The sequence below is a fragment of the Phaenicophaeus curvirostris genome, chromosome 3, assembly GCF_032191515.1.
Source record: "Phaenicophaeus curvirostris isolate KB17595 chromosome 3, BPBGC_Pcur_1.0, whole genome shotgun sequence".
In the NCBI taxonomy this organism is placed as follows: Eukaryota; Metazoa; Chordata; class Aves; order Cuculiformes; family Cuculidae; genus Phaenicophaeus; species Phaenicophaeus curvirostris.
In genome coordinates this window covers 4,897,864-4,913,000 of record NC_091394.1, presented here as the reverse complement: position 1 = coordinate 4,913,000, position 15,137 = coordinate 4,897,864, and the positions used below count along the sequence as shown (strand labels likewise).

The following is a 15,137-nucleotide window of genomic DNA, read 5'->3' as shown; positions in this document are numbered from 1 at the left end:
ATAAATAAGATTTGATCAGTTCGATCCGTAGCCCAAATCCATTATCTTTCTTTCGTTCTTTTTTTTTTTTCCTCCTTTTTTTTCTCTCCTTTTCCTCTCTCCCCTTCTCCCCCTCCTTTCCTTAATCACTTCTTCTTCTTCTCCTTCTCCTCCTTCTCCGCGGCGGCGATGAGACGGTAAATTCAGTCACTCCCCCCTCTCAGGCTTTCTCCGAGATCAAAGAGTCTCAAAGCGCAACTTTCTCGCTCGCTCCTTGTTTCAGGCTCGTGGATTTGTGTGTTGTTGTTGCTCTTGTTGTTGTTGGGGGGGCTTTTTTGTTTGTTTGTTTGCTTTTTGGTTTTGTTGGTTTTTTTTTTTTTTATTGCGTTGATAATAGTTTGTTCATTGTGCAAAAAACGAGGTCGCTCCGGTCTCTCCTTCTCCTCCCAGCACTTAGTCTAAGAGCAAGAAAGCAAATAATAAAAAGGAGTAAAGCCTCCATACATACATAGACACCGGATGGGAAATGTCAGTCACTCCTCCACCTTCCAAACAGTCACAGATCAAACAGTGTCACCAGCGGACAGGACTACTTTTCTCTCTTGCTCTCCCTTTTTTTTCCTCCACACACCGAAGCTTCTTCTGATACTAAATATAACGCAAACACATTTTTTTTTTATCACGGATTTTTTTTTTTTTTTGCTGATCTTGATCTGCAACAGAAGAAAAAAAAAAAAAGAACACCAAAAAAAAAAAAAGCCAACACACGCACAAAAATTGCCAAAGCCAAGAAAAACCCCGGAGAGTGTGTGCAAAGAGGGAGGGGGGGGGAAGAAAAGACATTCACTGAGTGGGAGAGATTAACGTGAACTGTCCCCCCCTAAACTCCTGGGAGAGAAAAGAGATCCACTCTCCCTCTCTTCTCTTTTCACTGAAATATAACACACATTCGGATCCCAGGGCTCTCAGACAGTCTCAACTGATAGACAGACACATCGAGCTGCTTTTCCTGCTTCAGTTTGTTACTCCTCCTCCTCTTGCCCACGTCACCCTGACAATTACAAATAGGTCTCACACAAACCCATACCTGTCAATCTTTTTAATTGCTTTGTTTTCTTTTTTTTTTCCTTTATTTTCCTCCACCCCCCTTCCCTTCCCAGAGCTAAACAATATGACAAAAATAAGAAGACTTAATACAGCGCAGCATAAAATATTCCTCATGTGAGACACGCGTTGAGGGCTGTTGTTATAATAGTATAATATTATAATCCACTTGCTGAAGTGCTGGGCAAGACGCAGGTGCTGGTTGAACTTCAGCACAGGTCTTGTTCCAGAAAACTTAAAATAAAGGGGGGGGGAAGAAGCAAAAGAGATGATGATGATACCTCGCCGCGGCACACGTCTACCCGGCACTGAATTAAAAATGATTTGTGGGAGATTACAGTTCATCCTTACTTTAAAATTTAAAATACCAACAGATTGCAGAGCAAGAGCTGCAGCATATGAAGCAGGCTGCTAATAGATTTTGCACAGTGTGTGTCTGGGGATTTATATAATGCGAACTGCAAGAACAGAAGGGTTCTTTTTTTTTTTTTAATTTTTTTTTTTTTTTAAGTCAGGAAAGCAAATAAATACTACCCAGCTGATTCCTAAAGGAAAACACTCGGCACTGCAATTTTGCTCTCTTTCGGGCAGAAGGGGATTTATCCTTTTTTTTTTTTTTCCTTTTAATTATTAATACCGCACAATTAAGCAATGAGCTGTTTATACTGGTAGGATGGAGTTAATTCTAGGAATTACACGGGAGCTCCTCCGACATCGGAGCAACATCTCTATTATAATTCCCTCCCTCCCTCTCTCCAGGCGCTTGTTCCAAGTTGGGATTGGCGGCTCCATCACAACACTGACTTCTCTCCCTTGACCCGGCCGGTTTCCCGAGCAGCCTCCTTCTCCCAGACGCACCCCGCGAGGAGAACCGAGGCTGTTTTTATTATTATTTTGAGGAAAAAAACAAAGAAATAGCAGTCATGGAAGGGGGTAAAAACCCAAACCCGGGGTGGCAGCATCCCTCTCGCCTGCCCTCCCCGCAGGACAAGGAGGAGGAGGGGATGCTACCGGGTGGGAAAACCTTCATCCTTTTCGCATCCCCCCGGTTGTCCCGGTCCCCCCCCCCCGCTCCCCCCGGTGCCGGTAGCGGCTCGGGGTTGATTCGTAGCACCTTGCGAGGAAGTGAAACGTTTCTCACGGAAGGGGAGGAGCTTTCCCAGCGCCGCGGGCTGCGGCTCCTCCGGCGGCGGCTAAATAACAACATGGGGAGCCTTAGCCGCAACTTCTCTGCCACTTCTCTAACCTTAGCGAGCCGATAACTTAGCGTGCTTTCTTCCTGCTTTTTTTTTTCTTTAATTATTGTTTTTGATAGATAACCTTTTTTTTTTTTTGTAAACTAAAGAACGGGGGGGAGGGCATCCGAGGCGTCTCCCTCTCCTCTCCCTCTCCTCTCCCTCTCCTCTCCCTCTCCTCTCCTCTCCCTCTCCTCTCCCTCTCCTCTCCCTCTCCTCTCCCTCTCCTCTCCCTCTCTCCCTCTCCTCTCCCTCTCCTCTCCTCTCCTCTCCCTCTCCCTCTCCCTCTCCCTCTCCTCTCCTCTCCCTCTCCTCCTCTCCCTCTCCTCTCCCTCTCCTCTCCCTCTCCTCCTTCTCTCTCGTTTCTTAAATCCCTTAGTCAGCGGGCAGAGCTCAAATTAAAAGCAATTAGGAGCAAATCCAGCCTCCCGTACCCGGCGGGGACCGAGACAGAGACAGGAGGTGCCCGTGCGGGAGGGCAGGCAGGGAGAGGAGGCGCCTCCGTGCGTGGGACGGGAGCAGGAGGTGCCCGGGTGAGCGGGACGGGGACGGGAGGTGCCCGCCAGGCTCCTCGGGAGGAGGCGAGAGGCTGCCGGGGGCCGCTCCTCCGAGGGGCCGGAGGACCCCGAGCCGGGCTGGGGGAGGCCGGGCATGAGTTTGAGGGCGAAGAGCGGCGCTTTGCTGAGCCGCGGGGCCCCGCGCTGCTGGGGGCGGCCCCCGGCGGGGCCCGCCTGGCCCCGCTCCCGCGGCATCGTGGACATGTCCTACTCGCGGCACTTCCTGGATTTCCAGGGCTCGTCCATCCCCAGCTCCATGAAGAAGCTGGTGGTGACCAAGCTGAGCCAGAACTTCAGGGAAGCGGTCACCCTGCGGCAGGACTGGCCCGTGCCGCTCCCGGGAGACGGAGACCTCCTGGTCAGGAACAGGTGAGCGGCCCCTCGGCCCCAAACCGCCGGCCCCCCCCCGGCACGTCGTGGCTCCCACGCTTTGGGGACGGGCTGCGAGGTTGTACGAGCTGCCGTCTGGTGACCGCTAATTGAATCTTGTTGGTGGTTGGTGTTGTTTTGAACGGCTGGGGCTTCAGGCCGGGCGCCCCATCCACGTGGCTAGAGGTGACGCTTCTTCCTCCCCCCCAGTCCTCCTCTTCCTCTCCCCCCCAGTCCTCCTCTTCCTCTCCCCCCCATCCTCCTCTTCCTCACCCCCCCAATCCTCCTCTTCCTCCTCGCCCCCCAATCCTCCTCTTCCTCCTCCCCCCCAGTCCTCCTCTTCCTCCTCCCCCCCCAGTCCTCCTCTTCCTCCTCCCCCCCCAGTCCTCCTCTTCCTCCTCCCCCCCCAGTCCTCCTCTCCTCCTCCCCCCCAGTCCTCCTCTTCCTCTCCCCCCCAGTCCTCCTCTTCCTCCTCCCCCCCAGTCCTCCTTCCTCCTCCCCCCCCAGTCCTCCTCTCCTCCTCCCCCCCAGTCCTCCTCTTCCTCTCCCCCCCATCCTCCTCTTCCTCACCCCCCCAATCCTCCTCTTCCTCACCCCCCCAATCCTCCTCTTCCTCACCCCCCAATCCTCCTCTTCCTCCTCGCCCCCAGTCCTCCTCTTCCTCCTCCCCCCCCCAGTCCTCCTCTTCCTCCTCCCCCCCCCAGTCCTCCTCTTCCTCCTCCCCCCCCCAGTCCTCCTCTTCCTCCTCCCCCCCCCCAGTCCTCCTCTTCCTCCTCCCCCCCCAGTCCTCCTCTTCCTCCTCCCCCCCCCAGTCCTCCTCTTCCTCCTCCCCCCCCCAGTCCTCCTCTTCCTCCTCCCCCCCAGTCCTCCTCTTCCTCCTCCCCCCCCAGTCCTCCTCTTCCTCCTCCCCCCCCCAGTCCTCCTCTTCCTCCTCCCCCCCCAGTCCTCCTCTTCCTCCTCCCCCCCAGTCCTCCTCTTCCTCTCCCCCCCCATCCACATCTTCCTCCCCCAACAATCCTCCTCCTCCCCCCACAATCCTCCCCCCCCCCTTTCTCTAGCAGGGGGTGGGGTGGAGGAGAAACACCTCTTGCCTCTGTGCCAAGGGGGGAGGAGAGCCAAGTTTTTGACTTTCAGAGAGTGACGAGGAGGGATTGAGACACCGAGAAGCGCTTGCGAGCCCTTCCTGGGTCGCTGCGATACAAGAAGTAGCTATTATTACCAAAAAAAGTGGAATATTTTTTATTAAAGCTAGAGTTAAGTTTTGTCTAAGCGCTTGTAATTTTTGAAAGTTAGACAGAATGTCCCTCAGATAGCATGTTGTTGTTGGTTTGGTTTTTTTTTTTTTAAACAATGCTTTTCCCAGACAGTGGCCATTCTTTGGAGATGATAATGTCTTGTGTGAAGTGTGGTGTGTGCTGAGCAAACGTCTCTTCTTCTGTAATCACCTCTGTTTGGAGTCTTTCCCAGTCTCAGATGCAAGGTCAGGCAGAGCTTGCTCCGTAGCTCCAAATTAGCAAGGGGTTTGACTGCTGTGAAGTTCATAGTAACATTAAAATTGGTCCTTGGAAAGTAATAGAATATGCATAAGATTTCTGGGAAAATTTATACATATGCATGTAAATGGGAAATGCATTCTGTCCCACATCTTGTCTTGCTGCAAATGATTGATAGACATCACTCCCTCCTGTTGCCCTGGCCTGATAAAGGGAGCTTGCTTTCCAAAACTCCAAAATGAGACTTAGGGACAGTTTATTTGCCGGTGTTTTCATTTACACGCATGTAGCCCCTGGGGCGTCCTCGCTGTCCCCACGCAACTCTCTGGGGACACGAAGGTGCCTCCGTGTCAGCCGCTCTCCTCCATGCGACCCCGCATCGTCTCTCTCTGTACCCCCATCTCTGCCTTGGCCTCAGCCTCCCCGCAGCTGTCGGCAGCTTTTTAAGAGCGGAGGAGGTGACATTTTGCTTAACATAATTCGCCGTAAATCCTGCGCCAGCTCCAGGGCTGCGTGTCCGGCGCGGTGACCAGCTCGCCATGAAATGAAGACTTGAGCACAAAACGTTGCCTGCCCCCCCCAAGCTATCCTCATAAAACTTGTTTGTTCTCAGCGGCTCCTTTTTAGACGCTGTCATTCCTTCAGCTAAAAGTGAGCCTGTAAAAAGTTCAGAGGCTTGTCTGCCCGCGAGGGGAAGCTGAAACTCTGGGAACCTCGGAGCGGATTGCGTGGCTGGCACTGAAGAGAGCGGTGCTCACAGGTTCTTAGTAACACATAGTTTGCCGTGCCTCGAAGATATTAAGAAGCTCAGCGTTAGCTTGAGAATAATACTGAAAGTTCTATTAAGACAATGTGCAATAGTGTGAGTGTGGTATTTCTAACGTGCGTCCATATGTAACACATAAATATGTAGTAAAGAAGGGGTCATGAGAAGGAAGAAGACGGACGCCTCCAGGAGCTGACGAGAAAGCTTCTGTGGCTCTTTAATCTGATGCTGACATCTCCTACTAGGATTTCTGAGACAAAAAAATTCCCTCCAAACTTCAAAGTCTAAAACACTGTGTTGCTGCATCCACTGATGACCATGACACAGTAATGGCATGAAACCGCCATCAGGCTGGGGTTAAATTCCTTTTCAGGGAAGAAGAGGTCAAAAGACTTGGGATACAAGCAGCAAGTCTCAGTTAATGCAAAGGAGAGCAACATCCTTGCATCTCAAATCGCCTCCACCCCCTCCCTTCACTTGGAGTCTTTCTCATCCTCTCCCTCCCCTTTCCTGTGAATTTTTAAAATTTATTCCTTTTTTTTTTTGTACAGCTTCCAGTGTAACTTCGTTCCTGCCTCTCTTCCCTCCTTGTGCTGGGTGGGTGGGTTCCCTGGGTGCTAGGGGGATGCACACATCTCATGGTAACAGGGCTGAAGCACACAGCGCACCCCAGACTAAAGGCAGGAGCTGATCCACAGATCCAGGCAGGCAGTTACTGGGTTTTAACACACATCAGCCTATTACACACGTGTTCCTCTACAGACACACATGCACAAGTGGGGATAGAGGGGAGGGAGAGGTGAGTGATAAAGTCTAGATTTAGAGTTCATACGTTTTGTATTATTTGAGGTCCTGTGCCATTTCCTCTCTATTTATTATTATTTTCTGGGAAATCACAGAAGACACGGGATCACGTTACTGAAGACATTCTCTATATGGGAGCTGTAGCAGGAAGGGAGCTCTGAATGCTTCCCCCTTTCTTGTCACTCTAGGGAAGCGTTTTCCAATCCCAAAAGGATGACTCCCTGGCTGCATTTAGTATTTAAAAAACCAAAACTATGTGTATTTTTTTTAGGTAGAAACATACAATTACAAATAAACAATAAAGGACTTGAGTTCCAAGAGTGCATTTGCGGATTTGTTCATCTTAGTCCCAGTCATGCCCATGAATAGTATTAATTGCTTTGAGCTTTTTATGCAAGCAATCCTTATCCACCACAATAAAATCTGGGTTTGGATTTAGGGAAATAGGAAATTAAAATGTGCTGAGTTCTTATATAAATAGATATTTTAGAATAAGATGCTCTTTGTTAGGGGGAACTTTCTTTCCCCCCCATTCTACTTTTTTACATAAAGGAAAAAAATACAGTCTTCATTCAGAAATGCTTCAAAACTGGCAATCATGTTAAAGCTTTTTTTTTTTTAAAGTTTTTATTCTGTGTAGGAGAGGAGGAGGGAGAAATAGGAATAAAAAATGCTTAACAAAGCCACTTAAGCTTTGTATGTCCGTTTGTCCTGTTTTTTGAGGGGGAGGGATGGGGGGGAAAGGTTGCTCTATTTTATTGCAGAAGGACCCAAATGTTATGAAGGTTTCATCCTTCTTAGAAGTTGTTGGGGGATTTTTGAGATTTTCTTAAGGCAGTGGCACATTTTGTTTCCGAAATACCTGTAATGATTTACTGTTGGGCTGGAAGATAGGGGAAAAGTTTCTAGAAAAAGGGAGTAAGAGGGGATGAGAAAGTTTTTGGACCAAGGCACTGATGGATCACAGTGGGACAAGTGGAGGACTATTCCTGCTGAGTGTTTGGTCTAAGCAATATTTTTCTTGCATAGTACTGGTTTGGATGACATTGTTTTGTCTGTGTTTAAGGCTGTGGTACTGGTTGCAGTGTCTCACGCTTTGTTGTGGTACGAAAAGCAGCATTTCCTCCCCTCAGCGGTGTCCTCCTGTTTTCTGTAATAAACAATACAAGGGGATTCAACACTGTTGAGTATAAATAAAACGGGTGACTCAATGTGCATAATTATTTTGGGAAAATCCAACCTCTAGCTTTTTTCTTTTCCCCCTCAGATTTACATTTGAAATGTTGAAGGAGCAAGCCTCAATTAGAAACTGCTAAATTAATTAATATATTTTAAGAAAGAAAGTAAACCAAGACAGCATTAAAGGATCTGGAAGGGCTCTCAAAACCTACCGTCGCCTCAAGTAATTGTTACTTTTGTGCTCTCCGTTTCTCAGAATCAGAAGTTAGTAAAGTGATCTTCAACTTGCAAATTGTACTTATTCCTACTTTTAAAAGCAAAATAATCTAAGAAACTGTGGGCACATCCCACCACCTCCCTCGTGTCAGCTGGAATGACAAGGCAAATTAGACTATATGGTTTAGACAATATGATTTAATTCAGACGCTGCGTACGATCGTTTTAATATGCAAGGAGTCTAAACAATCTTTTTTTTAAAAAAAAGGAAAAGAGCCCGTGCATTGCGAACACGAGTTTTGAGTTTGCACACAATAAAAGGGGAGTTTAAAAAAATTAGGGGGGAGGGAGGTAGGGCTGGCCGGCAGGCTGTATTGATTAATAATGATGAGCTCAGGAGCCCAGGGAGATGAGTTTCCCGCAGAGACAGGGAGGGAAGCGGGTGCGGGCACACGCGTGTCCGTGTCTGTGCGTGTGGGCAGCGCGCACGGCTTTGTCCTGCCAGCCCCGGGTCCCGGGTGCCCCGTATCCCCTTGGAGAGCTCTGCATCCCCAGGGAAAGACCCGCATCCCCACAGAAAGTCCTGCATTCTCTTAGAAAGCCCCCCCACCAACTTGTGCTCCGCGGCCCCTGCAGCCGCATGGAGAAGTTGTGGTGCAGCCAGGGCTGGGGAAGGAAGGAAGGAAGGAAAGAAGGAAGGAAGGAAAGAAAGAAAGAAAAACGAAGGAAGGAAAGAAGGAAGGAAGGAAAGAAAGAAGGAAGGGAGGAGAGAAAGAAGGAAGGAGAGAAAGAAGGAAGGAGGGAGAGAAGGAAGGAAAGAAAGAAGGGAGGAGAGAAAGAAGGAAGGGGAGAAAGAAAGAAGGAAGGAGAGAAGGAAGGAGAGAAAGGAAGGAAGGAGAGAAAGGAAGGGAGGAAAGAAAGGAAGGGAGGAAAGAAAGGAAGGGAGGAGAGAAAGAAGGAAGGAGAGAAAGAAGGAAGGAGAGAAAGAAGGAAGGAGAGAAAGAAGGAAGGAAAGAAAGAAGGAAAAAAGGAAGGAGAGAAAGAAGGAAGGAGAGAAAGAAGGAAGGAAAGAAAGAAGGAAAAAAGGAAGGAGAGAAAGATGGAAGGAAGGAAAGAAAGACGGAAGGGAGGAGAGAAAGATGGAAGGAGAGAAAGATGGAAGGAAGGAAAGAAAGATGGAAGGAAAGAAAGAAGGAAGGAAAGAGACAGAAGGAAGGGAGGAGAGAAAGAAGAAAGGAAAGAAAGATGGAAGGAAGGAGAGAAAGAAGGAAGGAAGGAGAGAAGGAAGGAAAGAAAGAAGGAAGGAAAGGAAGGAAGGGAGGAGAGAAAGAAGGAAGGAGAGAAAGAAAGAAGGAAGGAAAGAAAGATGGAAGGAAGGAGAGAAAGAAGGAAGGAAAGAGAAGGAAGGAAGGAGAGAAGGAAGGAAAGAAAGGAAGAAGGAAAGAAAGGAAGAAGGAAAGAAAGGAAGAAGGAGAGAAAGGAAGAAGGAGAGAAAGAAGGAGAGAAAGAAAGGGAAGGAAGGAAAGAAAGACGGAAGGAGAGAAAGAAAGAAAAGGAAGGAGAGAAAGAAAGAAGGAAGGAAAGAAGGCAGGCAGGCAGGCTCGGCATCCTCTCCCGCCGCACAACAAAAGCAGCGGTGGGTGTGCTGGAGTCCTGGCCGCTGCACGACTCGTCCCCCCCCCCAGTTCTCCTCCCGCAAAGTTTGTGTCCTCGCGGCGTTCTTTACCTGCCTTTGTGCTCTCCCCGCGGCACCGCGGCGCTGAGAAGGAAGGGAACCTCCTGGAAGGGAGGGAGACGGGGGCTTCTCGGCGTTCCCACCGCCTCCTCCTCCTCCTCCTCCTCCAGCCAAGGGCACCCGCTCCGTCAGGAGCCAGATGCCGCCCTTCTCCCCTTCTCCCCGGGGACACAGATTCCCTGGGAAGCTGCTGCTCCCTTAGCAATTTTTATTTCTTTTAGGGGGACTGTATGGGAGTTCCCTTAAAGCAGCATAATAGGGTTGTTTGGGTTTTTTTAATGTATTTACAAAGAACACGCGGGCGTTTTGTTGTTGGCGGCTGAGCAGCGACTGAAGGGCAAAATTTAAAAAAGCAACAGTAATTTTCTCCCGTTTCGTGCCTGGGTGTGTTTACACGTCCGTGTCTTTTTACACGGTGAAAGTTTGAGGCTCCCCGTGCCACAAAGAATGACAGAGATGAAAATAAGCAGAGTGGTTCTAGTTCCTCTCGCTCTGCGTGCAGGCAGTTTAAAACTACACACACACAACTTGCACTTATTGGTAACTGGAACGATGGAAAGTCCACTCTGTGTGTGCTTCTGCATGGTACCAGGGACACCTTCGAGGCTAAAGCCCTGGTGTTCTCTGCTGTGTGTCTCTTTTTTACCCTCTTCCCTTCCCTGTGGACAGATATCATGGGTTGTTTGCATTTTTTTTCACAAAGTCACTAAAATATTCTTTGTGTTTAAGCTAGAGCGTAACTTTCTGTTAAGCATTATCTCCTAGTGGTTAGTCAAGTCCTCAGAATGTCTCTATTTTCTTTAAAAAAAAAAATTAGCATCCATTTTCACCTGTTAGAGGCCAGTAGGACGTGATACTCAGTCTTATAATTTTAGTCCTCCTCTGCAAGGTTGTTTTGATGTGTTGCAAGGAAGTTATATAAAGAAAAATATTTTAACGTCAACATTAGCTACATCAAAAGGCAAATTTGCTGTAGTGACTCCATCAATTAAAAAGTACTTGCCTACAGTAACGTGACCTTGCAAATGACATCGATAGTTAATATGATCGTTAGTCATTAACGGTATTATTATATTCAAAAATGTAAATTTGTTGCCAGAATCCGCATATTTACTGCTTTGCACGTTTTATTCTTCAATGTTTCCACGTCCTGTATAAAGTGGTCAATTAATTTTTCTCCTCTATCTTGTACAGAATTATTTTTAGCTTGCCTAGTTTTGTCAAATGGACCTGAGGAAAACAGAAGTTGGTTTGGGGTTTTTATTGTTTGCTTGCTTGTTTATTTTCTTTTAGCAAATTTATCTTTAATTCTTTAATAACAAAAAGTAAACTACGGAAGTCTGATGGAGGTAGTCTCCGGAGCATGCTTATCATTCAAATATACCAATAATCAGGGAAAAAGTCTCATTTTTATCCCACCCAATTTAAATTGAAGGTTTCTCATAGCACAAAGACTTGGTAAGGAGTAAATCTCGTTAATACATTTTTGTTTTCTTCTAGATTTGTCGGCATTAATGCATCTGACATAAACTACTCAGCTGGTCGATATGACGCATCAGTTAAACCTCCATTTGATGTAGGTTTTGAAGGTGTCGGTGACGTGGTAGCATTAGGACTCAGTGCTAGTGCCGATTATACAGTGGGTCAAGCTGTGGCCTACGTGAAAGCAGGTTCCTTTGCTGAATACACAGTTGTGCCTGCCAAACAAGCCGTTCCTCTACCCTCTGTGAAACCCGAGTTTCTCACTTTAATGGTAAGTGGTGCTACTGCATACATCAGTTTGAAAGAGCTGGGGGAGCTGTCTGAAGGCAAGAAGGTTCTGGTGACAGCAGCAGCTGGAGGAACGGGCCAGTTCGCTGTGCAGCTTGCAAAGAAGGCAAAATGCCACGTAATTGGAACCTGCTCCAGCAACGAGAAGGGTGGTTTTCTGAAAACCATTGGCTGTGACCGTACGATCAACTACAAAACTGAAAATGTCGAATCCGTTCTTAGGAAGGACTATCCTGAAGGTGTGGATGTGGTGTATGAATCTGTTGGGGGGAAGATGTTTGACTTGGCTCTTAACTCGTTGGCTACCAAAGGGCGCCTGATAGTTATCGGGTTTATCGCTGGCTACCAAAACCCTACTGGCCTCCTGCCCATTAAAGCAGAGTTATTGCCAGCAAAACTATTGAAGAAGTCTGCCAGCATCCGGGGTTTCTTCTTGAACCATTACCTTTCTGAATACAAAACGGCTCTGAAGCACTTGCTCGAGATGCATGAAAGAGGAGATCTGGTTTGTGAGGTGGACTTTGGAGACATGTCTCCGGAGGGCAAGTTCATTGGCTTGGAGTCTGTATTCCGTGCTGTAGATTACATGTACATGGGAAAAAACATTGGAAAAATTGTAGTTGAATTACCTCACTCTGTCAACAGTAAGCTGTAAAAACAGAACAATGATATAAATCAGAAGAGAGAAAATGGGCACTTTATGCCTCAGAATTACTAGAAACAATTTCTTTTTTTTTTTAAGCTTCATAATGGATATTATATTAAAAAACAGCATTAAAGTGCTAATAAAAAGTTTTGTGGGGTTTTGTTTTTCTTTTCTTAAAAGTGCCTAAATCTGTGTCTGTGTCTGTAGCACAAACTTAATGGGCCTGTGTTTGACTTTGTTGCTTAGGCTGGCATGAGACAAGAGCATTGTTCTTGACAGAATAAGTCTTGATGCAGAGGCAGGTTTAGTCTGTCAGACTGGTTTGATAATACTTTATATGTAATTCAGCTCAGGAAAAAAAAAATCTTTCAGCAATTTTGATTCCCTGATTTAAAAATAAAAGTGTTAGAACTAGACTAAGTAAAGAGTATCTTCTGGTTGCTCTATTAATCTCTTGAAGTTTCTGGAAAAAATTACACTCTTCACTTTTTGTCACAAACACGCTAATCATAATTCAGTTGCATCATGTATCATAGTAATATTCCTTGACTGGTTACACAGGGAACATTTATCCTCTAATTCTGACATGTCAGTAATATTAAGAGAAGCAACTTGACTTTTTTTTTTTAATTATGTCTTTTGTAACTATAAACAACAGTTTTAAATCTGTGACTACAAGTTGCATCATAGTCTCATTTTATTGCCTTTTCCTTTGCTGTTGTTACTGTTTACTGTCCTTCTCCCCTTTAGTCAGTGTTACAAGATGATTGGAGTGTTCACTTGCGTTTAGGTCCTGTGTATTTGTTTAAGATTTAATAAAGTTAAAAAAGCTATTTAAATATTTGTGGCATTTATTCATGTTGTTCCAGTTCTTGCTGACTAGCTCCTTTGTAGGTAATCTTTGTGTTGTACAGCTCTTTGACCCGTGATTCTTGTTGTGACTTCCCATAACCAGGCTGCTGTTTCTACTTTTACCGAATATTGCTTCTGCAGAAGCCCTTTTACAAGCAGCAAGACCATTTTAAATCTGCAGTCGTAGTACCTCATACACGTACCGAAGCTCAGCCATAGATTATCTAGCGGCTGCAGTTAAAAGGTTTTGTAAAGTTTTGACAATTCTTCCTCACTTAATAGATATTATTAATGGTACATACAGTGGGAATTCCAGCTAGAAGTGTAATATTTTCCAGAACAATAAAATACTTTAAACTATGCTTGCTCTACATCTTTTTTCCATGGCAAATGTTTAAGATTTTAAAGGCTGCTTTTGCCACATCTTTTGAAACTATATATACATTTGTATGCAGTTGGAGAGATGGAAATTTCCTAAGATCATACACGTAATAATAAACGTAATGATAGACTGATAATGTCTAGGGGTTGAAGGAAAATATCCAGGGTAAACTTAAGTTTTGGGCATTATTCAGGACTAACTGTACATGACGTGTTTAAAAGTAACTTATATTTTGCTCAGTAGTACAAGCAGTAGAGAAAGTATTTTTAAGTTTGATTTAGCGTTTTTTAAAAGATTTAGTGCATCCTAAATAACTATGCAACAAAACTGTCTCTTTTTTGGGCCATGACTACTGGGTTTAGCCCCACTTTTGAGGATCTTGGAGAAAGGCAGAATGTCGTGAGGTTTTGCTACTATTTCTCTTTTACTTGAGCTGAGTATGAAACCACTACGATCTTTATTTTCACCAAGATCTGCAGCTAGAAACATACATTCCCATTCTCCTCTAATATTAGGAACATCGTGGTGTTTTATGTGTTTTGAGTGATTAGAAAGGCATATTTATTGGCCTTGGAAATGGAAGATACAAACACTCAAGAAAGATAGAAACACTAGAAAGATACAGACACTCAAGTACCTTACAAGATCAGAACATACAAATTCTCACTATTTTATTCCTAGGTAGATAGTTTCTTTTCTCAAAGGCAGTGCCCTTGGTCAGTAAATGTATCTTGTTTGGTTGTTTTTTTTTTCTTGAAGAAAAAATTTTTCTTGAAGAAAAAAAAAAAAGAAAAAAAGGCTGTTTGTTATGTACTAGGGGAAAGTAAAAAGAATACAATTGTTTACATCTGTGCTAAGCATGGAAGAGTTCCACAGGTAACAGTTTTTCAAATTAAGTTCCTGCAGTCCTGTGCCAAAACATATCCAAGTGGCCTGATTTTCAGAGGTGTTGATCGCTGCCAGTCCGGTAGTTTTAGGTGTTTCTGAGGGAGTGAATTCCAAATGTTTTTGTCAGAGAAAAGTTATTGTAACAGGATTCTGTTTGGACATACAGCATTTTACTTTCTTTTTAATATGTTGCTTTGTATGTAACATCGAGTAATATGACTGCCCTGGTCTCTTTCACTGGTTAAAATAAGGCAAGAGAGGAACCTTTGGAAGATTCATATATATACATATATATATACACACACGCACATATTTTTGTTTTCCACATATGACATTTAGTTCATTTTAATCTGGGCTTTTGGCTTATTATTTTGCACTTTCATACTCTTCACAGCATTAATTAAAAGTTTAATTTTTTATATGCAGAACTTGTATGGCCAATGTGCTAATTCCACAGTGCTTTTGGGGTTTGGGTTGGGCTACGGCCGTCGGGCTTGTCCTTTTCATCAAATGCCTATGCTAAGCTAAAGCGGTAACTCAGGGTATTACAGGATTGCTCTTCCACGAATGAATCCACAGTGGAGAAGTAGGTTTTGTTTTTAAAAATACAACTTCAATAATTTAGATTGCTGAAAGAGAGCATTATTGTCGGGGAGAGGGTGAAAAGTGTTTCTGAAAGACGCAGATAACGCTTTTCTGCTGAGATTCATAATAATTTTTGGTTTGCAGGAGGGAGAAAGAAGCCAACTTCTCTTTATTTAAAAGTATATTCTGCAAACTTACAGTTATGGGAGCAGAGCTGACTTTGAATAAGTAAGCTATGATGGATTTAAATAATGTTTAAATATTAGCTAGATAGGAAAATGTATATGGCATGCACACACTGAGAGTGGTGATAGGACATTGAACATACAAGGAAAAGAAATACTGTAGAGTCACAGCAAGGGATTAATAACAATACACTTAATATGCTTGCAGAAAAGGTGTATTAAAAGCTGTGTGCACAGTGGGGACTTAAATGATTAAAAATAATAATACATTTGCCTGGGAAGGACTAAGTATGCTATATGTAGAGAGCAGGGATTTAAATAATAATACTATTAATAATAGCAGCTCATTGAGATGTGGTTGCTAGCACTACATCCTAATTTTACCTTTCTAA

At 45.1% G+C, this 15,137-nt stretch overlaps 1 protein-coding gene across 1 annotated transcript; it reads left to right on the top strand.

Annotated features, from left to right (window-relative positions):
* The first annotated feature begins 2,737 nt into the window (after positions 1–2,737).
* On the top strand, positions 2,738–12,692 carry PTGR3 (prostaglandin reductase 3). Its single transcript, XM_069853283.1, has 2 exons — positions 2,738–3,244; positions 10,938–12,692. Exons 1-2 carry the CDS (start codon positions 2,970–2,972, stop codon positions 11,860–11,862), a joined length of 1,200 nt encoding a protein of 399 aa, XP_069709384.1. The 5' UTR covers positions 2,738–2,969; the 3' UTR covers positions 11,863–12,692.
* The last annotated feature ends 2,445 nt before the right edge of the window (positions 12,693–15,137 follow it).

Bases quoted from the DNA above. Each gene is read 5' to 3' on its own strand.
- PTGR3 (XM_069853283.1), top strand. From the start codon at position 2,970: ATGAGTTTGAGGGCGAAGAGCGGCGCTTTGCTGAGCCGCGGGGCCCCG. The intron at 3,245-10,937 runs GTGAGCGGCCCC...GTTTTCTTCTAG, and splicing joins GACCTCCTGGTCAGGAACAG to ATTTGTCGGCATTAATGCAT.